Here is a 25,403-nt window from a genome sequence, read left to right as displayed (position 1 = left end):
CAGCCGCCACGAGACCAAGTTCCATGTCTTTTTTTTTGTTGTTTTTTCTGCTTCTTTATCGCAGTTACAGTTGTTATTCTTTCTGATTCTGTTTTTATTTATTTTTCTTCTTTTTTATTTTCGTTAATTTAAATTTTATTTTTTTTTTAATTTTGGTCCCGTCATCTACACCTTGAACTGCACTGGTGCAGACTCCAGAGACCCACACAAAACACTACAGCAGTCTGTAGAGAGAGAGAGAGAGAGACGTATACATATACATGTAAACACCCAATAAGTACGCAAACAAATAAAGAATGACATCTTGTGTTTCTTTCTTTTCTTTTACGTTTTTTTTAATCTTTTTCTCCGCTTCGTTTTTGTTTCTTTTTTGTGTGCTATTCTTTTTTTTTATTTTTTTCTTCTTAAATCATCGGTATTTTTTTTTTCTTTTTCTGTTCTTCCTCTCATGTAGTGTTTTTCTCATTTTCATCACTCCTATAAACGATGTCATTTTCAAGCAACCACAACGGAAGCGTGCTTCCATTCCTCAAGAAGGAACAGCAAAAAGTACAAAAAAAAAAGAAAAAGAGGGGAGGAGATGAGAAAAAAAAATGTATTCCATTGTAAAAAGAAATGAAAAAAAAAAGTAAAAGAGAAGAGTATCCGCAGAATACTGTAGATGGAAAGGAAGAATAAAAGGAAAAGAAGAAGAACGGGAAAAAAAAAAGCAATAAGTGCATAAAGAAGTGAAGTTTCAATATGAGGAGATGGAAAAGGGGATTCAATTTAAAGAAGGGGGGGACTTTTAATGCTCTTTTTGGGGATTTCTGTTCCCCCTATTCTTTCGTTTGAGTTTATTTATTATATTTTTTCGCCCTTCTTTTCCTTTCGTTTTTACTTTTCTCTCTGCTTGTCTGTTTTGTTTTTTTTAACTCTGTCTCCAGGTGTATATATGTATGTGTACATCCGCGTGTTCCATTTCCCATACACAAAAGATGAAGAACAGAAAAAAAAAGAGAAAAGTGGGGAGGAGGGAGGACAGTTGAGTTTTTGGTCATAACAATAGTAAAAAGGGTATAAAACGCACAAACTTATAAATAATATCAATAATAATAATAATAATAATAAAACAAGAGTAAAAGAGTTAATGCGAGACCATTTTATTTTCCCCCTTGGGGTTTTCTTTGAAACAATAGTAACAATAATAATAAAGCCAAGACCATACAGAGACACGCATACGGGATTTATTCACGTTAATCTTATTTCCTTTTCCTTTCTTTTCATGTTGCTACCGCGCCACCGCTGCTTAATGATTTCATTGTCTCTTTGGTATTTTGTATTCAATATTTCTTTTCTTTTACTTCTCTTTTTTTTCTGCTTTTTTCCAATTAACGAAATCTTTACATCACCGTTGGTCTTCATATGATGTGCTCACATCAATTATTTCCGAACTATGTAAAAACACAATTATATACGTATAAAATCCTTATATAGATATATTTTTTCTTTTTTTCTGTATTTCTATGCTTTACTTAACTTGTCCTATTGCACTTTTCTGAACCTCAAACGTTTTTCTTATGTCTCGCTGATACCTTTATTATTGAATTTCTCTCTGAATGCGAGTGTGTTATACATAGATATAGGTACAAAAAAAAAGACAAGAGAGGGTGGATATATATATAATTACTCCCCTTTTTTTATTATTTTCCCCTTCTGTCAGTTCATCCCCTTTCTTCTCCGATATTACTGCTGTTCCCACTTCTTCTCATTTCTTATTAATCTTTTCTCTCTCCCTCCCATTTACATACACACTCTTTCTCTCTGACTCTTTCATTTCGTCAGAAAGTCATTCTGATGGTCAAACGCATATTTACCCTGTACTCGATTTTCATTTTCGTCAGTTTTTCCTTGTTATTATAGCATCATTCCACGTTTCTTTTCTGTTTCTTTTTTTCTTTTTTTTTTTTGGAGAGGGAGTGCAGCAGCACAGAGGAACGGAAATAACAAATAAAATGAAGTTGTATGTACAAGTACACGTATGTATCCACTTTCTTGTCGGTGTGTACACATACACACATTCGAATATATAAACGCAGATATTCATAGTGAAAGGTGGTGTTCATCGTTTTAGGTAGAGTGCCTCAAACAATAATAATAACAATAATAATAATAATAATAATAATAATAATAATAATAATAATAATAATAATAATAATAATCTTTCCAAAAAAAAAGCAAGAATAAATGAAAGACAAGGGGTGAAAAACAAAAAACTAAGGGACGGATAATAATCGAAAAGAAAAAAACCAAATAAAAAAGACACTTGCATTCCAGTGATGAATAATGGTGCAGTTTATTTATTTTTTTTTTTGCTCTTTTTTTCTTTTTTACTTTTTTGGGGAAGAAACTATTTATTTTCTCGAATTTTTTTTCCTTTTTTTTGTTCTTCCTCGAATATGATCTCCTCATTTTAAAAAATTCTTCTTCCTTTTGCACTGATTCTCTTTTTCTGATTCCTGTCACCGCCATTCCTCCTATTGAGATATCTGGACATCTCTGTCTTACATATTTAAGACAATTCTTGTGTCGGTCATAATAAAGTAAGATCCACAGAACAGGAAAGGAAATTGCAGTACGACAATGTCAATTTGTTTGATACACACCCTTTAAATGTTGTATGTCTTTTTTTTATCTTTTTTTTAATATTTTTTTTCATTTTTCCTCAGGGTGTGAGGAGGGAAGGGGCAGGTTGTTGGTTTTTCTTATTTTTTTATATTCTTCTCTTACTTACTTCCAGAATGCATTCCAATTCCATTGTGTATGTGTGTACACTTCCATGGCTTTAATTATCATGTTTACAATTATATATATATATATATATATATATATAATATATATAACACCTCTCGCCTTCCCATTGTGGATATTATGAGTTCCATTTCTCTTCTCTTCTCTTTCCCTCTCCACCTGGTCGGTGTGAACACATCGTTATTGATTCGACCCCCCGCATGCAATGTTCTTCTCCACTACGACCCCACCGGCCGCAAATCCGTCTCAATCACCAGTCGATTACTTCCATCACACGCGTCGCTCTGCATGGAACACTCACCACTCTCGTTGCTGCCTGTTGCCGTCGAGACACGTAAGTGTCGCTCCACTGTGGCGATGGGTGCGACTTTGTCAAATGACGGATCCGCCGGCGGGGATGTCACTGCGGACGCATCTACACTACGCGATAATTCCACCACCAGCGGCATGCACGGCAGACCATCGGTTTGAAAGTGGCGTGTCTGTTGTGGAAGTCGGCGAACATTCTCACAATACTCTTTTAGTCGCATGTACTGATCAAAGTTCTCAGCGTACCAGAATCCGTGGCGATCCATCAACACGCGACAGCGAAGTTTGTGGATTAAATCCCACACTCTGTCTGTTCGGACAAGCGCAATAAACGACGTCTCAGACCGTGGCTCAATTCCAACAACGGTGGCAATATCAGGGCCACATGTGGCCTCCACAACTCGATTTAATACAATTATAGTACGATCCCGCAACTCACAAGGGAACATTTGAATAAAAACCGGTAAAACCTGTTCCCCAGGTTTATTTGGGTGCGAATCAGGCTGCTCATACTGTTTAAGTGCCGCAGAAAGGTTGTAGGAGTAGTAAATGCAAGTTCCCTGTAGGCTCCCGTGCACATTTGTGCCAGAGCGTTGTCGTCCTACTGGCTGTCGTCGCTTCGTCAATTGAAGGCGGACGGAGTCGTAACTTGGCGGACTTCCCTTCGGTTGTGGCTTCTGCGCAGCGGCGGCATCACTGCATGTGTGGAGAGAAGGGGCGGCGGCTGCAGCATTGAGGTTCGTCTCGGTGGTTGGAAAGGCCGCGAGAGGCTGCGGCGCAGGGGCGGAGAGGGGGGCGGCAAAAGCCGGCATCATCCCGGGCGCCGTTGTGGAAACACCAGCGGCATTAGACGGAGCGGCCCCAACGGCCCCACCAGCGGCGGTGGCGGCGGCGGGATGCCACGGGGTACACAGGATTGTTCCCACCGCTTGCGGTGTTCCTGTCATGGGTGAAAATGTCATTGCCCCGTTCACTTCAACACCTTGTTGGGGTTGGGTAAAGACGTAATAGGGAATCATTTGTGGGGCACCAGGGGGAATGCATAACGTTTGTGGTGAAGGGGCAGGTGCAAACATAACAACATTGTTTCCGCCTTGAGCAGTTGTAAAGAAGGTGGGAACATTGCCTGGGAGTGTTGTAGTAACTGGAGATCCCTGTTGATATGTCAGGCCGTTGTTAGTGTTATTGTTGTTAGGCGGCATTGTTGTAGTTCCTAGAGACATAAGCGAGGATACGCTGAGCTGATTATTCAGTGGAGTATATACTAATGGGCATGCCATTGGTGCATTCGTGGCACCACCTTTAACGGATGGCACAGTAGATTGCTGTCGAGTAGATCCAAACGAGGATTGGTACATATTAGGTGTAAGTCCGTTATTAACCTTGGAATCTGCTGTAAGACTGGTGGTCTGATAATCTTTTGTAGCCAGTTGTGCAGGAGCGCATACGTGAGAGGCTGCTGCTTGTGAGTTGCCGTTGCTGTTACACTTGTCATTGTTCTGTTGGATTTGTTCGGCATCTAAATCACCACCTAAATCGGGGAGAGTAAAGACGCTGCTTCCCCAAACATCATGCTGTTTATCCGCTGGTGTGGGGATAGTATCTGGAAAAGGACTGAAATTAGCTTGCGCAGATGTACCGTCCTCATTGTACTGAAGAGAATTTGGATCACATAAGTCTTGGAAAGACAAACCCCGAAACATTGCTTCTTGACAATTTTAGTTGGACACCAAATTAACTTTTATTGTTTTGTTTCGTGTGTTTCTTTTTTCAGTGTTATGTTTCTTTTTTTCTAAGAAATCACCTTGTCCTAAACCCTTCTTTTATTTTCTTTTGTGTGTTTTTCTTTTTTTTAAAAAAAAGGAAGGTTGTAGTATTGCACTTTAAGTGAAATATCTTTTTTGCTGGTGTTTTTCTTTCTGCTCTCGGTTTTTCCCCTTCTTTTCTTCGTAAGGCTGCTCGTCTGCGGAGAAAATATCTATACCTACCTATAAATATACTATATATTATATATAGATATAGATATAGATATTACTGTGTATCTTTCTTTAACTATAATGCAAGAGGCCTGGTAGATGTATCAGTTGATATAGCTAACTTACTAAGCGTCGTGTAATTTTTGTTGGTATAATCTATTGTACGACACGAAACCAAAAGAAAGAAAGAAACAAAAAAAAAAAACACACACACGAAAGACGCATGTTTCATCATGTGATACAAATTATTCAATCGATGTGCAATAAACAAAAACACAGACAAATACAAAAAAAAAAAGAATCTCATTCTCTATGTCCCAACTTTCTTTTTCTTTTCATCACCAGTCATCTCCTTTATGTCAATCACATGTGTCCACCACCTTTCTTTTTTTTTTCATATATATATATAATATATATTCCTTCGCTTTTTTTCCTCCACCAGTTTCACTCCATCGTAATTATGTTACTGCTACCTCAGTGTTTTGCTTATAGATCAAATATTACGCTGACGCTTTCGGTTATCCGCCTGCTTCGCCTCCACCCGCCTCTCACACCACTGTGGAAAGTGCTGCCGCGCGTACTCCTCCTCGGCGTCTGTGAGTGGAAGTAAATTCGGGCAGACCGCCCGCAGTTCCCGGCCAAAGTCACCATCGGCCAAACTGAAGGCGGCGCGGAGTTCTCTCGCCACCGTCTCATCGCGGCAGACCACAAAAGCACGTCGTTGTTTACATCCCGCACCTGCAGATGATGATGATGGTAAGGTAGAAGATGTTTCGGGTTCTTCCACTCTTACTAATGTGATGCCTTTCTTTAGTACGGGGTTTGTAAGACTGAGGTTGCCAAGTTTCATCTTCATTGTCTGCCATGTAGTGCCGGGTGGAACACCCTCCACCTTCAGTGTTACGCCTTTACGCAGAAAACGTCGTACACTGTTATCTTGCAGCTCCGCTAACGCCTTCTGTGCCTTCACAACATTATGCTGCAACTGCGTTGCATCCTTCACACGATTTTTCTCTTCCATTTTAGCAATATACTCCTCCATTAATGCTGCGTGTAGACGCGTTGGTAAAAAGTGCTGCGCCAAGGGTGAAGGCGCTTTACCAAAAGAGATATTGGCTTTCGTACAATTTACCGCCTCCTCTATTGTGGCAAAACGAACCACAAATGAGGCATGCGGTTGTGTATCACCATGCGGACGTGTCATGACAGAAGCGCACTCCACCAGACCATAAGCATTAAAAAAGGCTACAACCTCCTCCGGTTTGGAGGCACGATGAAGTGGCCAAACTACTACACTTCGAAGAGCGGGATCATTTTTTGGATTGAGGAAACTACGACGACGTAGACACCATGCACCATCTTCTCCTTTTACCGCTTCTACAATGGAGCTTGATCCCGCAGCCTCACACAGAGAGGTGATATTCTTCTCATCTATAGTACAGTTGGCGAAGCGAAGAAAACTAGCACAGGTTATCGTAGGTGGTTTTGTAAGGTCGGTAGTATCTTTTGGTGACACCTTTTCTCGAAAATATGCATTGGCGTGATCAAATAGATACGCATCACCGAAATACTTATCAAGCAATTCACTTGCATGATCTTTCGGTGGTTGGGTCATACTATCTTCTTTGTAGATTTATTTATTTTACTAAGGAAACATTAGAGGAAAAAGAAAAAAGGGAAAAAAAGGAAAAAAGAACAGTAATAATTCAGATCTATTAAATAACACTGGTAAAAGCTAACATCAAGCAAAAACTCCTCATTCTAATACCAAAGCTACCAAGAACAATCAGCGCAATCTTTTTTTTTTATTAGCGTGGATTCGTTGGGCATCAACTCCTTTTTTTTTTTTCTGGGTGGCAAACATACAATAGAAACACCCTTAAAAGAGTTCATTATAATCATCATCACTTTCACGCCTATGGCGAGAGCTGCGACGATGTTTATGTTGATGTTGATGTTGTTCTTCCTGCCGATCCCGATGATGGTGGTGGTGGTTATGGTTATGGTTATGGTACGACTCCGATATTCGTCGTCTCCCTCCATCTACACTGTAGCTGTCCACATAATTCCTACCATTCCTACTATCCCTTTCTGATCCCCAATCATAGTTGCGATGACTATTGTTCTTTCCACCATGGCGGTAGGAATCATCTGCATCATCCCACCGGGAGCGCTTCTCTCCGCGTCTTGAACCCCAGTTCGTTTGTGTATCACTATAAGACATTTTATAGTTACTTTCCGTGTTTCTTGAGTTAGGTCGTCTTTCACCGTAGGTGTGAGAATTTGATGCATAGCAACCACCAGTATTACCATCCCCTCCATAGTGACCATTCTCCCTTGCATAGGTGTAACGGTTATTATCACTACGAGAGAATTCACTTCTCTCGTTATATCCACACGTTTGTCGATCATAACTAGCTGAACTATTACCAGGGGTAGAACGAGATGAAAAAGTAGGAGAACCATCGTAACCTCCTCTCCGTATCAAACCCTGTTCATTTGCCATTATTCGAGTTACCCATCTATCAGGCACTCGATCTTTTCTTTGACGGCAATCAAAAGCGTTGTGACCCATTCCTCCACAAAAACAACAGGAAGAACTCTTCTCTACCTTTCGAGGAGAACAGTCAAAATGTCCTAGTGAATGACAGGAAACACATTCCACAAACTTCATCTCTTCTGAAAAAGGAAGAGTTGAAGATAATATCAGAAAAGGTGAAGGATGAGGATCTTGACAAATATGATGGTAATTACGCGTGGTGTGGCATGTTTTGCAGAGCGCATTGGGGCATTCTGGTTTTTCATGACCTTCCATTCCACAATTCCAACACACTTTCTTTGTACCCGTTGCATCTGTATTTCGTTGATTAGTTAAATCATAATAACGGTTTGGACCACGAGAAGCCCCACTCCTTGAATTTTGCTGTTGTGGTTGTTGTTGAGAAGCAGCTTCTACATCGGGTGATGCCACACTATCACCAGTCGCAGCTCCTGCTTGTGTGGATGCCTCTGTAGACATCGATGGTTGCAGGATTGTGTCATTTCGACTATTAGCATTAGTCCCATTCTGAAGTTGATTGACATGGGAACCTCTTTCCCCGGCTCGTGCACACTCCATCCCTTCTCTACAACGGTAAGTGTACCCAATCGTAACACGATCGGCATTACGTACAGGTTCGCAGTTGCAACATTTTGCCAATCGTCGCGAATGGTGGGCCGAGCAGATAACGAACTCTTCACCTTTAGCAGGTACTGCAGGAGCTACATCCTCAATATCGGCTCTCATTTGAATAGATTAATTCTCTCCCTCTTTTTTTATCTTTTAATGTTATGATAGCAAAACGAGAATAATAAGAGTGAAGAAAGACAAACGTCAAACTCCACTCTCACTCTTTTCTCCTACTCGTTTAGAGACTGTTTTTTTTTTCTTCTTTTTCTGTCTCTTAGGCCCCTACACACCTGTATATATCCGACTGTCTCTTTCTGTCAGTCTGTCTGTATGTATGTATGTATACGTGATAAAAGAGAAAAAGAAAGCAGACAAGTCTTGAAAGATAAGTTCAAATCTGTCATCACTACCATCAACACCCCTTTTAAGGGCAAATGATTTTACTCCACTCTCAGAATCAATAAATCCAATAAGAGAAGCCCCTTTTTCTTTTTTTTCTTTTAATGTCTCTCCCCCGCACTCCTTTCGTTTTCATTTTCACCCATCCACCAAACTTATTGTCCTTGTTTTCTTCTTTATTTTCTTTTCCTTTTCTCTTTTTCTCCTTCTGCAATAACAAAGAGAAAACGTTATTCCTTCTCACATACGAAACATACCAAACCTTGTTTCTTCCTGTGGTGCCGATAGAGTGGCCCGAAGGGACTGCACCACCACTGCCCTAGTGTCCTCTGGTGCTATGACGCCATCATCCCACAGTCGGGCGGTACTGTAATAACACGATCCCTCCCGCTCGTACTTTCCTCTTACCTCCGCCTTGAAATCCTCCACCGCCTCTGGTTTTAGTTTAGAGTTTGTTAAGGCAAGCACAGTCGCAGCTTGATTCCCGCCCATTACACTAATCTTTGCATTAGGCCACATAAAGAGAAAGCGTGGATCAAATGCCCGACCACACATACCATAATTTCCTGCCCCATAACTTCCACCGATAATAACAGTTATTTTGGGTACTTTTGTGGTAGATACCGCGGTGACAAGTTTGGCTCCATGCTTTGCTATACCACCCTCTTCATACTTCTTTCCAACCATAAAACCTGTAATATTCTGCAAGAATAATAAAGGGATCTGACGATAAGAGCACAATTCAACAAAGTGTGCACCTTTAAGAGCAGATTCAGAGTACAAGATTCCATTATTAGCAACAATACCAACGAGCATACCTTCAAAACGTGCAAATCCACATACTAAAGTATCACCATATTGCGCCTTAAATTCATCAAATTCACTTCCATCAACAAGACGGGAAATAACGGCACGTATATCGAAACCTTTAACAACCTCAGCAGTCATATCAGGTATGAAACCTCCAATCTCCTTTGGATCATACAATGGAAGTTTATACTCTGTATTCTCTATATTTTTATTGGGTATACGTTGATTAAGGTTTGCTACGATACGACGTGTTAGGTATAATGCATGAAGATCATCTGTTGCGAAATAATCTGTAACTCCACTTGCTCGACAATGTACAGTGGCGCCACCTAAATCTTCCGCAGTTACTTTTTCCCCTGTTGCAGCTAATACCAATGGTGGACCCCCCAGAAAAATAGTTCCATTTCTATTCACTATAACACTTTCATCTGACATTGCCGGTACATAAGCCCCTCCTGCAGTACAACTTCCCATAACCACAGCAATTTGAGGAATTCCTTTAGCAGACATATTTGCTTGGTTAAAAAAGATACGACCAAAATGTTGCGCATCTGGAAAAACCTCATCTTGTCGACCCAAATTAGCTCCACCACTATCCACAAGATAAATACAAGGCAAATGATTTTCCAATGCAATTTTTTGCGCACGAAGATGTTTTTTTACACTTATTGGATAATAAGTTCCACCCTTCACAGTAGCATCATTTGCCACTATCATTACCCGTCTTCCATGGACAAGCCCAATACCTGCAATAATACCTCCAGAGTAACATGTCTCACCAGGGTATAGATCCCATCCTGCGAGTTGTGAGAGTTCTAAAAATGGTGATATGGGATCAATAAGTTTATCAATACGATCTCGTGGAAGTAATTTACCACGACTTATATGGCGAGCTCTAGCTTTTTTATCCGCCTCTGAGTTCCCTTCTTGAACAATAGATACACGTTCACGCAGTTCGTCAGTAAGTACTTTCATCCGTTTTAAATTTTCTTGAAAAATAGGATCTGTGGAGTCTGCAGGAAAATGTAAAACATTTGGACGAAGGGAAGTTGATGCAGATTCATACTGAGATGAATGTGCAGCATACAGCTTAGATAAATCCCTTGATTCTTCTTTTTTTAACTGAATTTTGTTACCCACAGTCTCTGAGATTCCGGTAGCCTCGTTGCCACCCCGCGCCGTCGAGGATATACCCAACCGACTGCAGGAATGTGGAGAAATATAACACGTAATAAATTTCACAGAATATGGGGAGCGAAGCGCTACACGCGTTAATGAATTCGTATATCGACGCATGCGTTCCTCACTGCAAGTGCAAACAATTCTGTAACTGCTTCTTAGTATTGGTGATTCTTTTCGGTGGGGTGGAAAAAGAACTAATAATATCCCTTTTTTTTCCCCTTAAGAGTCACAAATAAAAAAAGAATATATATGTATATATAACAATGTACAGAAAAAAAAAAAAGAATAAAAAGGAATAATAATAACAATGACCCGCACAATACGATGACAAGTGTGCGATAAAAAAAAAAAATACACCGCTATCCCTGTAAACAACGAGATCAAACAAGGTACCTGCATTACGTACGTATGTACATACAAGCACAAGTTAAAAAAAAAAATTGAATAAGTAATTACCATAGGTCTCTACCTTTTTTTCCCAATGCTGAAGTGGCTCCCAATCCCATTACACACACACACAGACAAACACACTTCAGTTCATCTCATCAAATACCACCATCTTCGTCTCTATTAAAAAGGAAAAGCGATTTTAAGAAATAAAAAGACAAAAAAAATTAAGAAAAGAATTTTCCTTTATTTTCTTTTGGATGCGTTTGCCCCATCTTGTCTTCATCGTTAAAACACAAAAAGACGAGTACTAATCCCTGATGTTCAACATGGTTTCATATGCGTGAATGTACATGTTTGTTTACTTCTTTGTTTATTTGCTTGTTTGTTTTTTTCCGTTTTGGCGACAGAACCGTATGAGGAACTAGTGTCAGTTATTGGGTGGCACGGGAGATTCTCGAGTAAAAAAAATACCTTGAGAATCATGAAAACAATCGCAAAAAGAGAGAAAAAAAAGGAAAAAAACAACACCAACAACAATGACAACCGAAACCTGCGAAAAAGAGATGAAAAAAAACATATTTAATAAACAATAAGAAAGGAAGCAAAACTTCTTTCTCCACAACCCCCATTTCCAGTAGTTTTTGCTTTTTTTTTTCTCCCTTCCCTCTTTTATTTTATTTTTCTTTATTCATGGCTTCGTCTTTTTTCATTCTTTATTTCTTCCTCATTGACTCTTAAAAACACCACATCCTTCACCGTATCTCCCTCTCTCGCTCTCCTTCTTTTTCTTTCTTTAATACTTTTTCCTTTTTTTTTTTCCTTCTTTCTTTTTTCTTCGCTTTACCAAGTCTCCGTACGCTATTCGCCTACCCCGCAAACAGATAATACAGCAGCAGCAGCAGTGCCATCAGACCGCCTATAATGTACTGCACAGGAATCATCTCGCCCCCCGCCTTGTACTTTGTCAGCGGCACATCCTCCTTAAACGCCTTCCGCTGCACCACCGGCGGCGGGGCGTCTTTGTCCAAATCGCCGATGATGAACTCCTTTGAGCGGGCGAGGGCGGAGGAGGAGTGGCCGATGCTCTCGAAGGAGTTTGTGATGTCGTACCCGCCGAGATCGTTGATGGGATCGAGTCCGCCGGGGTGTTCGTTGAGGAACTTCGTCACGTCGAGCACACGATCGTATAATACGACCCAGCAGTCCGTGTCCTTGTTGTGCTGTCGGATCTCCTCCCATTTATACTTGGGCAGCTGTCTACTTGACATTTTTTTTTTCTTTGGTAAAAGGATATATATGGAGTGTAGTTATAGATATTACACTTTTTTTTTTTTTTTTGGGGGGGGAGAACCAAGAATATTTATAGAAACAGATAATAAATAAAAAAGGGGTATGTTTCTTTTTCATAAACTGTATTACCATACAAAAAGATACTCCCAGTACTAACATTAATAATAATAATAATAATAACGATTAAAGAACCATCAAATTCCAGCTCTTTTCCCTCTATTATTGTCACCAACAGAAAAACTCAAATATCGTCCACTTCAGCAATGAATTCTCCACAACATATTGAACTGTAGCAACAATAATAATACGACAACAATAAGATTACATGACGGCACTACCTTGGCAACACTTCCCTTTTTTTTTTATCTTCATCCATAATTCATACAAAGAAGCAAAGGCGAAATATCGGTCTCAAATGCAAGACTAACGAAGGAAAGCTTTCATTGTATCCAATAAACGCCAAAATCCACACTCTTACAGTAGAAATAAGAAGGAAACCATAAATAAGCAGCCTATATTGGGAACACCTGAAAAAACAACCAAGAGAAACAAAAAGTAAAAAAAGTGTTATCGCACCAAAAAAAAAAAGAAAAGGAAAGAAAGAAATAAGAATTAAAACATAGAAAATGTTACCATCAGGAAAACATCAACAAAATCACTCATACATATAATAATACTCAACAAACAGAATGAAATTTCTTCCTTATATTTTTATTTTCCACGGACTTATTAGTTTATTTATTTTTGTAATATTTTGTTTTGAGTTTTCCGCTATAAATTAGTAAGTTAAACCTATCTCCAAGGGAGTAGCAAAAAAAAAAAATCTTATATAAAAAAAAAAATCAGGTAAAGTGAATTTAATAAGATTTACCATAACAGGCACCCATCATCTTTTTCTTGTTCAAGTACCTTTTAAGTTTTCATGTAATTCTATAATAATAATTATTTTTTTTTCGTTTTACAGCCTCTCTGAGGAGGGAGACTAACGCAGAGTAAAACACCGACCTTAGAATCTCAAAAATAAAAAAAAATGCCAACAATGGCATGAAAGAAAAAAAAAACCAAAAACAATAACAAATTAATTAATATGTCAACCAGTAAAAAATATATATGCCCTCCCTATTTCCTACGAACTCTCAAACCCCACAATTCACAGGCAACACAGAAGATTTTTTCTTTTCCTTAATTATTCCCCTGCGTTTTTCTTGTTTTTTTTCTTTGCCGTGAGATTAAGCGAAACAAAAAGAAAAATATATTTACCGTGCTTGTTTTCATTCCGTTTTTTTTTTTTACTTGCTTGATTCCTGTGTGTATTTTCTTTTTTTTTTTTTGTTTTTTTGCGCACTTGGTCTTACATCAAAAGTTTTCTTATTAGCAAGGGGCGCTAAATATTCCTTTGCTAAATAAATAACAATGAAAATAAAATTAACCTGGTAGAAAAATAAATATCTCGGAAAAGACGTTTTTTTTTTTAATCCCATATACCTTTATTCCCAAATATTTTCACTGATACAATTTACATACCAAAACATTCTTTTTCAAGAATGTCAGATGGCGTCCCTTCCTCAGTGAAGAAGAAGAGGGACTGAACGAAATTAAAGGGAAAGGAAACACCGGCCCAACATGTGTAAAGGCAGAAACCCCCTTAAAGCTTGAGCATAACAGCCAGTTGCAGCAGAGAACCTGTGGAAACACCAAACAAAAGGCAGACACCAGTAGCCTGACCAGCCAGTGCTCTTTCTCCGTTAGTGTTAATACCCTCCGATTCCGGGGCATAAGTCACCGATATTGTGGCAAAGAAACCGTTTGACACGCCCAACAAAGCTGTTAATACATATGCAGCGGCATGTGTGGGGATGTGGTGTGTGGCGCAGAGAATCATCAGGGGGTACAGAATGAGGCGCAGCAATGTACCAATAACAACCCACTTGCGAGGAGGCCAAATGGATTTAATCAAGCACAATAATCGACCCGCAAGATCAGCTGCGTTAAATACGGCCATGACAATAGTTCCATACCACGGATCATCATAGTCCACCGCCAGCATCACACCTGGGAAGAGAAGATATGAGGTAAAGTATGTAAAAAAGCACGAGAACTGCATAGCATAGATTAACTTGATCACAGGCCAAAGCTTCACAGACTGAAGCAATTCTGCTGTTGTCAGTTCAACCTCCTCCTTGTCCTCCCCATCCGCAGCAGCAGAAAATTGCCCCTCGGCCACACCATTCCCAGCACAGTCACCAGGTTCTACTTCCTTTGCTCCAGAAACCGCAGTCTTCTTAGACTTGCGGTAAATATTGGAAAGGAATCCACGTTTTGAGCGAAATTCGGCAACAAACTTCTTAGCGAAAGAATTTCTCGACAGAAGAAAGAACATGGTCAAAGTTATAATGATCACCGCAATGGCAATGCTGAAGTAAATATACGACTGAATTTTCACAGAACCAAAATCGTCCGACATAGATGCCTTAATGATAATCTCCACAATAGATGTGAATAAGCCGGAAATAGCAGCACCAATAACAAACCCAGAGGTCATCATGGGAGGACAGGGTCCAAATAGGGCATAACCAGTATTCTCATAGAATGCACGTCCCACTCCACCCACAAATGCCATTAACATAAGAGCCACCATCGATCCAGTTTCTGAAACAGTGGAAGATACTGGTAAAAGCAATATAACGAATAATTCAACAAGCATAAGCATACATGAAACAGATATGCGAAACGCAATTGAAAGACGGCAGCAAAAAGTTGTTAGATTTACCGGTTCAAATATTGTTTGTGTAACCATTGTCACGACAACATAGAACGTAAGTACTGTTTTCCAGAATTGCTCCTTTTCTGTTTCGGCATTTTCATCTCCTAGAATATATTTATAGTAATTAAGCATATAACTTGGGGCTGACGTTACGGCGCTGACACCTATCACCATGGTAACACCCATTACGAGACTTGTAATGAAGGTCCATGCCTCTCCGGTGCAGCTGAAGATTGGCATTTTTTAGTATTATTTTCAAGTACTTGTTTATTGAAGAGCTTCTTTTACAAACAGTATCTCCCTTGATTTTCTTCCTTTCTTTTTCTATATATATATATATATATATATTCCCTATTAATTTTATTACTCGAAAAGTTTCACTTCCTTCCCTCGTTTTCTTAACGACACGATAGAGAAGGCCGAGAAAGCACTGAAAAAGGACACGACCAAGAAACCCAAGAATAAAAAGGGACTAATAATAAAACCTGCGCAAATTAAAAACAAAACAAAACGGAACACACCAAAAGAGAAAAAAAAACAAAAACACAAAATAGCATGACTGACAGCAAGGACACACCCAACGTCGTCAACCCCGCTGCCAATAACAAAAACCACCCACACCGGCACAATTCAAGCAAAAGAAAGAAGAAAAGTAAAAAAAAAAGACAAACAAACAAAGGACCGCACGCCTACAAATAATAGACGATATCCTCTTCGTCATTCTTTGTTGGAAATGATGACGAGGAGAGTGAATTGCTCGGCTCTCCGGCGTCGCCGGGTCTCACCGCCACTTTCACCGTGTTGAGAAGCCGTTCTCCCCGCCACCAGGACTCCTCATCGCCAATAACACCACTTTTATCCTCAACAGCCGTCGGGGTCCTCAGCGGTGCGGCCACCCACCTCTTGCGTTGTTGTGTTCCCTCCGCCTTCCGTGTCTCCGAAATTTCTCTTTTTGTCTTTCTTTTTATTGTTGTTTCTGTTATTTCTGGTGCCGGTGTTGCTGATGATATTATCGCTGTTGTTGTTGATATGTTTCTTGTTCCCACTTCCTGGTCCGCCTCTTTACGCTGTCGTTTTGGCTTATGTGTGGCGTCCGTCAAGGGCGAAGAATCGTCACGACCACCATTATCATTATTATCATTCTCACGTGGGCGACGACGACTATTAGCAGAGAATGGAGCGAAGAGCTGCTGCTGTTCACCGCGAACCACCGCGAGACTATCACTCAAACTCAGCGGCTCCACTGAAGATCCAATAGGAACGAGTGAAAGAATATCTTCCGACTCAATAGCAGGTCCCTGAGAACGTGAAGAGGAAGAGGAAGTTTTATTAATCGCATGCACGTTACCATCGTAACGAACTCGAAGTCGGTTAAGCTGATCAAATCCTTCAACTCGCAAATCATCTAAAAGACTTCCTGCGTGTACGGTATCAATATTTACACCACGCACGAGAACATTGTCATGAAGACCAACATCCACAAAAACGCCAAATGTAGTCACACTTTGTACTACGCCTGTTAATTTATCACCAATTTTCAAATCTGAGGCTTTTCGAGGTGAACGACGGAAGAGGCCAGCATGTGGCAACTCTGAACGTGGATCAAGAGCTGGAGATGCCAACTCTTTAGCCACTAACTCCAACGTTGCTTTACCACAACCAATACGAGAAGCCACATTCCCAATTTCCACTTCTGTCATTTGAAGCAAAATATTTCCAACTTCTTTTTTATCTTTTCCTTTATAAATTTGCATTAATTTTTCAACAGTATCATAGGATTCTGGATGAATATTAGAATTATCAAGAGGATTAGGAGAATTGGGAAACCTAAAAAAACCTGCAATTTGTTGATATACTGCTTCTGTCATCCCTGGAACTCGACGTAGATCTTCACGACTTTTTAGTTTTTTTGCATGTCTCGCTAAAATAATTTGATCTACCATACGTTTGGTTACACCAGGAATTTTTTCCATCACGTAACGATTAGTAATCATAGCATTTACACCTACGCAAGTCACACAAGATTCCACCACACGATTTAGTGCACGTAATAATTCAGTCTCACTCATATCATGTTGATACATCCCTATTCCCATAGAACGTACAGGAATTTTAGCAAGTTCACTAAGAGGATCAATAACACGACGTCCAATATTTACCGCCCCACGGTACATTGGATCAAGAGTTGGAAATTCTTCTTTTGCAACATCTGATACAGAGTACACACTCGCACCTGCTTCACTTACAATAGCATATTCAACATTTAATCCTCTTTCTTCAATAGTATCAGCAACAATATCTGCAACTTTTCTTGAAGCAGTTCCATTACCAATGACAATTTTATTAAGGTTTAACTTTCCAACACAACTACTTATATAATCTTTCATTTTAGGTTCATCCATTACAGCACATTTGAAACGTGTAAGAACCATACCATGTTCATCAAGAGCAACACATTTTACACCATTAGTAATACCAGGATCCATAGCTAGTAACCTCGCATCACGCATTGGACATTGTAAAAGAATATGACGAAGACTATGAGCAAAAACTGCTATTGCCTCCTTTTCAGCACTCTTTTTTAAATCACGTCGAATAGTTGTATGGGTGGATTTCAAAATATGTTCATATGCCGCTTCAAGACATTGATCCAAAATACGGGAAATTGTTGGCATCCCTTTACGTTGCGTTCCTATAAACTTTTGACGTGCCCATGAAAAAAAAACACCTTTAGTACGATTGTGTGGAATCATTTTTACTGTAAGAACTCCTTTGCTTTCACCACGTTGTAACGCCAGAACATTATGACCACTTATACGTTGTACAGGCCATCGTCTATCCTCATACGCCGAAAATTGTTTTTTAAGTATATTAAAGGCATCTGCACTAATTTCTTTGGCAGCTTTTTTTCTTGGATTTGCTATAAGTGTACTGTGAATAGTATCACTTTGACGACATTCAGAAAGCATGAGTCTTCGTACTTCATCGCATCGTTGAACCTCTTCTACTATAATAGCTTGAAAGAGTTTACCCCCGTCAGGGATGCAACGCAGCCTTTCGGATAAGTCTGAAATTGGTTCAGTTGTGAAAAGCAATTTATTTGTAAGAGGCTCCAAGCCAGCTTCTCTACCTCTGTGTGATAAACTTGTCTTTTTCTCTTTAAAAGGTTCCCAGGCATCTTCCAACTGATTTAAATGCACCAACCTCTCAAATGCCTGTTTAATTTCATCTGTGAGTAAACCACGTTCTTTTAAACTTTTAAGCATAAATGTACGACGTCGATGCACTTCACTAAGTTCTTCCGACATATCAAGAAGTTGGCGAAGTACGGTTTCATCAAGGTTGCCAGTCTCATCACGCCGATACCGCGCAAGGAAAGGCACAGTCGATCCTTTTTTACTCTGCTCCACCACAAAGCGAGCGGTGGTGGTGGAAATATTCAATCGAGCCGCAATCGTACGATACACCTGCTCCTGAGCACTGAAATTAGATTTCTCTGCAGGTATCGCAGATACAGAGGTATGCATGGCCAAACAAGAAAAAGAGAATATTGTCAAGTGTGTTACTGTGGTGTTCTTGATAATACGCAACATATTGGTGTGTGTGTGTGTGTGCGAGTGTGTTTGTGGAGAGGAGAGGGAATAGGGGAAAGAAGAAAAGGAAAAAAAAAGAAGTGGAAAGCAGAGCAGTGAGCGACCCGATATTATCGTTCCTTCTTATTTAGATTATATTTGTATTATATTTTCTTGTCGTTAATTGCCGTGGATGCGCTCACTTCCCCTTATCCCTCCACCTCTCCGTTCTTTATTGTGTATGCGTATGTGTATGTGTATATAAGTATATATACGCCTTAATTTTTTCGGTCTTCTTTTGTTCTGAAGCAGCAGCAGCTTTTTTTTTTTTTTTTTTGAGGGGGGAAAGGTAGAGTATCCAACTGACACTAACCTCAAGACTTCTTTACTCTCACAAGTAAAGCTCTCTAAAGAAGAAAAAGAAGAAACACAGAGACTCACATATGGAGATTATACTGCTTCTGGTATAGTATAGTATATATATACTATATCAGATACAGTACAGTCATGCATACTCAACAGACGGTCAGAGCTGACAGAAAACATAATCAATAAATAGATTAAACAAGAAAATTCATAGCATAATTCAGTCAACAGTTAAAATATTAGGAATCAACAAAAACAAATGGGAAAAAAAGACCCGCATAGGGAAAATAGATAAACATGGGAATAAATAAAAATAGAACAAAAAATCAACAGTAAAGCAAAAATAAAATGAAATAATAAGGTTAACACGAAAAAAAAAATTGTCATCTTGCCGATTTATTCCCCTGATATATATATATATATATATAAATCACCTTAGGATGCATCCAAAGGTGTGGCAAATATGATGTGGATCAACCCGTACAATTAAAAGTAAAAGGATAAAACAAAGGATCCATATTTTAATATCCTTGTAAATGAAAAAAAAAAACAAAAAAACATGGAAAAAGAAGAATTCAATTATTATTTTTTCCACACTCTCTGTCTTTATAATCCCATATATCAATACAAACTCATTCATACATCCCTATAACATCAATTACCATAGAAAAATGGATGTGATGAAAGCACCTCTTTAATCCGCCCTTTCACGCTAACGCTACCACAGTGGTGGAGAAGGATGAGTTTAGATGTGCATTCCAAACAGACCTCCTTGTAATTAATGTCTGCATGAGTCTCAAAATCAACATTCAACAATAAAAAAATTAAAAAAAGAGAGGCCTGCTCTTCCTAAATGGACTTAAAAGAAGACGAGATCATCCCGTCCGTACGTTCCCCAAGAAAAAAAAAAGAAAAAAAAGGGGAAGGAAATAAAATATAAAAAATTTAAAGCGAAAAAGAACAACAAAAAGAAACACCGGTTACAACTTCAGCAATATAGGTAGTTGCAGCAGAGAACCTGTGGAAACACCAAACAAAAGGCAGACACCAGTAGCCTGACCAGCCAGTGCTCTTTCTCCGTTAGTGTTAATACCCTCCGATTCCGGGGCATAAGTCACCGATATTGTGGCAAAGAAACCGTTTGACACGCCCAACAAAGCTGTTAATACATATGCAGCGGCATGTGTGGGGATGTGGTGTGTGGCGCAGAGAATCATCAGGGGGTACAGAATGAGGCGCAGCAATGTACCAATAACAACCCACTTGCGAGGAGGCCAAATGGATTTAATCAAGCACAATAATCGACCCGCAAGATCAGCTGCGTTAAATACGGCCATGACAATAGTTCCATACCACGGATCATCATAGTCCACCGCCAGCATCACACCTGGGAAGAGAAGATATGAGGTAAAGTATGTAAAAAAGCACGAGAACTGCATAGCATAGATTAACTTGATCACAGGCCAAAGCTTCACAGACTGAAGCAATTCTGCTGTTGTCAGTTCAACCTCCTCCTTGTCCTCCCCATCCGCAGCAGCAGAAAATTGCCCCTCGGCCACACCATTCCCAGCACAGTCACCAGGTTCTACTTCCTTTGCTCCAGAAACCGCAGTCTTCTTAGACTTGCGGTAAATATTGGAAAGGAATCCACGTTTTGAGCGAAATTCGGCAACAAACTTCTTAGCGAAAGAATTTCTCGACAGAAGAAAGAACATGGTCAAAGTTATAATGATCACCGCAATGGCAATGCTGAAGTAAATATACGACTGAATTTTCACAGAACCAAAATCGTCCGACATAGATGCCTTAATGATAATCTCCACAATAGATGTGAATAAGCCGGAAATAGCAGCACCAATAACAAACCCAGAGGTCATCATGGGAGGACAGGGTCCAAATAGGGCATAACCAGTATTCTCATAGAATGCACGTCCCACTCCACCCACAAATGCCATTAACATAAGAGCCACCATCGATCCAGTTTCTGAAACAGTGGAAGATACTGGTAAAAGCAATATAACGAATAATTCAACAAGCATAAGCATACATGAAACAGATATGCGAAACGCAATTGAAAGACGGCAGCAAAAAGTTGTTAGATTTACCGGTTCAAATATTGTTTGTGTAACCATTGTCACGACAACATAGAACGTAAGTACTGTTTTCCAGAATTGCTCCTTTTCTGTTTCGGCATTTTCATCTCCCAGAATATATTTATAGTAATTAAGCATATAACTTGGGGCTGACGTTACGGGCAGTTACTCCAACTACCATGGTAATACCAATCGCCAAACATGTGATGAAAGTAAAGACCGCCCCTAAAGAAGCTGTCATCTGCACTTATCTATCTTTTTGATTTTTGCTTTTTGTAAAAACCTTGCTGATGGGATTTTCCTTAAACCTTTTTAAAGTTAGAAAACCAAATGAGGACAGAAAAAGGTTTTATCTCCTTTCTTTCTTTTTGTCAAGAGAGTCATAAAAGCATACAAATAAAAAGCACCAAGACTGTTTATTACTTACCCTTGTCGCGAAACAAACATTTTTCTTTCACTCTTTCTCGTCCATGTAAAACCATCAATGTGCAAAGGCACTAACAAAAAAAAAAAACAATAAAAAATAACATAAGCCAACTGTTTAGTTACGCATTCGCAGCTATCACGCAAAGTCTCTCCGATCCCCTAAAGAGAAATACTCATTTCGTCGTTGCACTACAAGTACACAACTTCAGAGACTCCACCCCAAGTAAAGAAAAGAAAAAATGAAAACTTTACAGCCCTGATCCACTAACCGGATCCTCGATAGGAGCCCCCTTTCGACTAGAATGAGATCCTGGCAATTTTTAATTATATTATCGCGAAGATGGGCCATTAGAAAAATTAGAAAGCGTATTGCCCCAATTCAATCTTTCGATCTTGTTGAGGTCAATATGTTTCGTGTCATGAAAACCCTAGTTGACCTTCAACGAAGCAAGAAATGAAGTCAAGAAGGAAAAAAGAAACGTGTTTTCCAACACCAAATTCTGCAAAAACAAAAACAAGATATTAAAAGAAGAAAAAAGAAATAAAAAAGGGAATACGTAAGAAAAGGAGAAAGAGAAATAATAAAACAAACAAAAAATGGACATATACATATATATATATATATATATATATATAACGACCCATTTCATTTACGAAAAGAAATGTAATACCCAAAACCTAAAATGAGCACAAAATGAGAAAAGAAAAAAGAAAAAAAAAAGAAATGAAAGTATATGCAATTTCTGTAACGTATAACTTAATGTCTTGTCGCCCCAGTCGGAACAGACGAATATCTTGAGGGATGACTTCTTCGCCATGATGTAACCGCAACGGCAACAACACATCCCACAGCAAGTAATAAAGCCGGTACGGCAACATTCTGCACATTCTCTGGGAGAACTGCTTGAGAAATTTGATTTGACCAATCATTACCAAGAGTGATATGAATAGTAATGGGATCTGAGAAGGTAACACCGCCATCATCCAAGAGCAAAACAAAACTATCTTGAATAGGGTACGTCCAACCTGTTCCGCCTTCAGAAAGATAGTGAAACGATAGAGTCGTATTTCCATCCTTATCACCAACCGTTGGGGGTACATATATAACGGAACCTCGTCGAACGAGAGTTGGTGCCGGGGGTGTAAAACGGACATCCACGAAGTGTAATGTTCCCCATTGCGTAGATTCATGAAGTCGGAATGAAAAACCATCTCTTTCCCTGTCAACAACAGATACATTAATTACTGCACGTTTTTGTACCTTTGTAAAAATACTTCCTCCTCCAGTGATTCGATCTTTTTGCCAGCTCACAGGAACTTCACTTTGGCGACGAACAATAGCCATATAACTTCTGGTTTGATTAAACAATATATTTCCATCACTTTCAATAGAAAAGACTCGTACACGCAAAAAAAATGTTGGATTTCTAGCTTCCGTTAAAACAAAAACAGTATTATCTCGTTGAAGCCAATATCCCCTAAACTCACCTCGTGTTTCCGGATTCATAGCATCACCAACCATAGTTTTATTACCATCTTTTTCATATCGATAAAGAAATATAGCTTGATTTGGAGTATGTCGACTTCCAAGATCCATATCCTCAATCATTACAATTTCATCTTCTGCAACATCAGGAAATATAACTTTTCTCATTCGTCTACCAAAGAGCGGTGATTTAGTACGTCCATCAAATTGAATAGTGTAGGTCAAATTTTTTTCTTCTAGTTGTGCTTTACGAAAGTACAACTGTAATAGTTTCGGTGGTGAGTATACATTTTCTTCGTCCAAAAACCGGTACTCCATTAAGACAAAGGGAACCCCTGGATGTGTAGGAGGTGCCTTGTAAAGTAAGAAGAACCGTGTATTATTATTATTATTATTATTATTATTATTATTATTATTCATACTTTTTAATACATTTTCTGGTCCGTCACTATTCCATAGATTCGAACGACGAATAATTCTTCCAGCTGTAAGTGTTTCATTCACAATACGACTACAATCGTACAAGAAACAGAATGAACCCTTCATATTAAGTGTACTCCCAACCTCAAGTGAAGCACCAAGGACAGCAGAAGAAAAAATTGTATGCATAGTTCCAAATTCTGGTACTCTCAATATTTCAATAGCACGTGGCGGACGACCAGAAGAAGTAGATGAATTCCAAGTTAAACTAACTAAAGTATAACTGTCAAGACGAACCAAATCACGATAAATACCAAGTGGATTAGCACCATCGCCTATTACTTCATGTGCCAAAACAACAAAAGTAATTGTACCAAAGCAGGAACGTCCTGCTACTTGAACTTGATATTTATAAGTTTCATTACCTTCCATATTCTCTTGTCCTGGACGAACAGCGTATTTCAATGCTTGGCGTGCATCACTGAAATAATCACCCGGATATAATGGCATAATAACAAGACCATCCCTGGCAGACTCCCGTTGAAACCAAAGATCACCAATGGGATTTGGGGGAACCTCAATAAGGACAACAGTCGCTGCTTCTGTTCCCGCTGGTAAGGTGTAATTCAACAAAACATTACGAATAGGACGATCATGAAAAACAGGCATTATAACAGTATCTTTACATGTTGGAGATGCTGACATTAAAATTTTGAAACTTATAATCCCTACATCAGAATTTAGGTAGCGGTCACCAACCATATAACTCAATTCATCCGAACTACGATCAATACCCTTTTTCATAAGAGATACTAGTGACGAAGAATTCACTTGGTATTTGAGGTGTACTGTAGCAGGATTATTATTTGTAGGAATAACAATAGGAAGAGCAGGAGTTTTTAATTCTGAGCTATCTGAACGTGATTCAACTCCCTCATTTCCAAAAACTCGAAAAATTCTACCATAACGAGGAAGACTTAAAATAGTAACATTTATAGTTCCTGGAACTGAATTCCGTGAATGTCCACCAATTGATACAATAACTGCTGGTGCAATTCCTCTAGCGTCTGTTAAGACACGTACCATTTTACTGTAAACAGTAGGAGGTTGTGGGGGAACACGTTTAAGTAGAACACGTCCAGGAAGGGATGTGATATCATTCATATGTGTCGCTGTGTATATAAAGCTGCAATTTTCATGCACCTGAAGATCAGATGGTTGGATTTCAATACGCCATTTTTTTTCTGGATCATTAAGAACAGTTGGTACATCATCAATAATGCTAGTACTGTTGTACATTTTCAATGTGCATTTCTCGCGAGGAGGAATTTCAACAATAGTCATCCACTTTACTTCTTCTCTTATATCTTTTTTTTTAACTTGCGTTTTTTTGTTTTCCGTACTCCATGCAGATCGTTGATGCTGTTCTCGCACTGGAAGTTCAAGTACACGTTTGGTAGCAGCTTCAACAATTGTTAGTTTTACCCCTGGTGTAATTAGCCTCTTGTTCTCCACAATCATTTGTATTGGATATGTATTCAATTCTGTTCCATTTAAACTATAATATTGAATGGAAAACACATCCGAAGCCCGTAGTATCCCATCTGGTGGAAAGGTTGAGGTGGAGCGATAGAAAACAGGCGTCAATGAATTATACCGTTCATTTAATGCCGCCTCCTTCGTCCCAACTCGAACCGTACCATTAGATGGAAGTGTTGGAAACATCACATATGGGGCATATGGGGCATTGAAGATAAGTTCCTTTTCAACTTCGCGTGAAGTTGTAAAGGAGAAACGTGATGGTCGTGGTGGTGGTGGTGGGGGCGGTGGATTTCTATATCGGCCGCCCATCACCAACTGTGGTACTGCAAAGACTGCAAATCCCAACAGAATAAGGAATCGCAGTGGTGCAAATGTCATTATAGAGTTTGTTTTATTCTTTTTCAATAACATTACTCTTT

General features: G+C 39.2%; 9 protein-coding genes across 9 annotated transcripts; all 9 read right to left on the bottom strand.

Annotated features, from left to right (window-relative positions):
- Nucleotides 1-3,008: 3,008 nt before the first annotated feature.
- LSM04_009538 (uncharacterized protein) lies at nt 3,009-4,802 on the bottom strand (the record flags this gene model as incomplete). The annotated part of the gene is made up of 1 exon (XM_067334357.1): nt 3,009-4,802. One exon carries the CDS (start codon nt 4,800-4,802, stop codon nt 3,009-3,011), a length of 1,794 nt encoding a protein of 597 aa, XP_067193442.1.
- Nucleotides 4,803-5,568: 766 nt separating this feature from the next.
- LSM04_006427 (uncharacterized protein) lies at nt 5,569-6,690 on the bottom strand (the record flags this gene model as incomplete). The annotated part of the gene is made up of 1 exon (XM_067334356.1): nt 5,569-6,690. The coding sequence occupies one exon, from the start codon at nt 6,688-6,690 to the stop codon at nt 5,569-5,571; it is 1,122 nt and encodes a 373-aa protein (XP_067193383.1).
- Nucleotides 6,691-6,954: 264 nt separating this feature from the next.
- Nucleotides 6,955-8,361, bottom strand: LSM04_008273 (uncharacterized protein; the record flags this gene model as incomplete). The annotated part of the gene is made up of 1 exon (XM_067334355.1): nt 6,955-8,361. One exon carries the CDS (start codon nt 8,359-8,361, stop codon nt 6,955-6,957), a length of 1,407 nt encoding a protein of 468 aa, XP_067193416.1.
- Nucleotides 8,362-8,883: 522 nt separating this feature from the next.
- On the bottom strand, nt 8,884-10,749 carry LSM04_007024 (Acetyl-CoA carboxylase; the record flags this gene model as incomplete). Its single annotated transcript, XM_067334354.1, has 1 exon — nt 8,884-10,749. One exon carries the CDS (start codon nt 10,747-10,749, stop codon nt 8,884-8,886), a length of 1,866 nt encoding a protein of 621 aa, XP_067193397.1.
- A 1,142-nt stretch (nt 10,750-11,891) lies between these two features.
- Nucleotides 11,892-12,293, bottom strand: LSM04_009683 (Cytochrome b5-like heme/steroid binding domain; the record flags this gene model as incomplete). Its single annotated transcript, XM_067334353.1, has 1 exon — nt 11,892-12,293. One exon carries the CDS (start codon nt 12,291-12,293, stop codon nt 11,892-11,894), a length of 402 nt encoding a protein of 133 aa, XP_067193448.1.
- Nucleotides 12,294-13,960: 1,667 nt separating this feature from the next.
- LSM04_002291 (Equilibrative nucleoside transporter) lies at nt 13,961-15,319 on the bottom strand (the record flags this gene model as incomplete). Its single annotated transcript, XM_067334352.1, has 1 exon — nt 13,961-15,319. The coding sequence occupies one exon, from the start codon at nt 15,317-15,319 to the stop codon at nt 13,961-13,963; it is 1,359 nt and encodes a 452-aa protein (XP_067193295.1).
- A 449-nt stretch (nt 15,320-15,768) lies between these two features.
- Nucleotides 15,769-18,672, bottom strand: LSM04_004585 (uncharacterized protein; the record flags this gene model as incomplete). Its single annotated transcript, XM_067334351.1, has 1 exon — nt 15,769-18,672. The coding sequence occupies one exon, from the start codon at nt 18,670-18,672 to the stop codon at nt 15,769-15,771; it is 2,904 nt and encodes a 967-aa protein (XP_067193338.1).
- A 1,325-nt stretch (nt 18,673-19,997) lies between these two features.
- On the bottom strand, nt 19,998-21,248 carry LSM04_004730 (Equilibrative nucleoside transporter; the record flags this gene model as incomplete). The annotated part of the gene is made up of 1 exon (XM_067334350.1): nt 19,998-21,248. The coding sequence occupies one exon, from the start codon at nt 21,246-21,248 to the stop codon at nt 19,998-20,000; it is 1,251 nt and encodes a 416-aa protein (XP_067193342.1).
- A 1,045-nt stretch (nt 21,249-22,293) lies between these two features.
- LSM04_002888 (uncharacterized protein) lies at nt 22,294-25,362 on the bottom strand (the record flags this gene model as incomplete). The annotated part of the gene is made up of 1 exon (XM_067334349.1): nt 22,294-25,362. The coding sequence occupies one exon, from the start codon at nt 25,360-25,362 to the stop codon at nt 22,294-22,296; it is 3,069 nt and encodes a 1,022-aa protein (XP_067193309.1).
- Nucleotides 25,363-25,403: the final 41 nt, after the last annotated feature.

The sequence above is a fragment of the Trypanosoma melophagium genome (assembly GCF_022059095.1).
Source record: "Trypanosoma melophagium isolate St. Kilda chromosome Unknown ctg17segment0, whole genome shotgun sequence".
Classification (NCBI taxonomy): Eukaryota; Euglenozoa; class Kinetoplastea; order Trypanosomatida; family Trypanosomatidae; genus Trypanosoma; species Trypanosoma melophagium.
The sequence above is the reverse complement of the archived record's forward strand: the minus strand, read 5'-3'. Positions and strand labels throughout refer to the sequence as shown.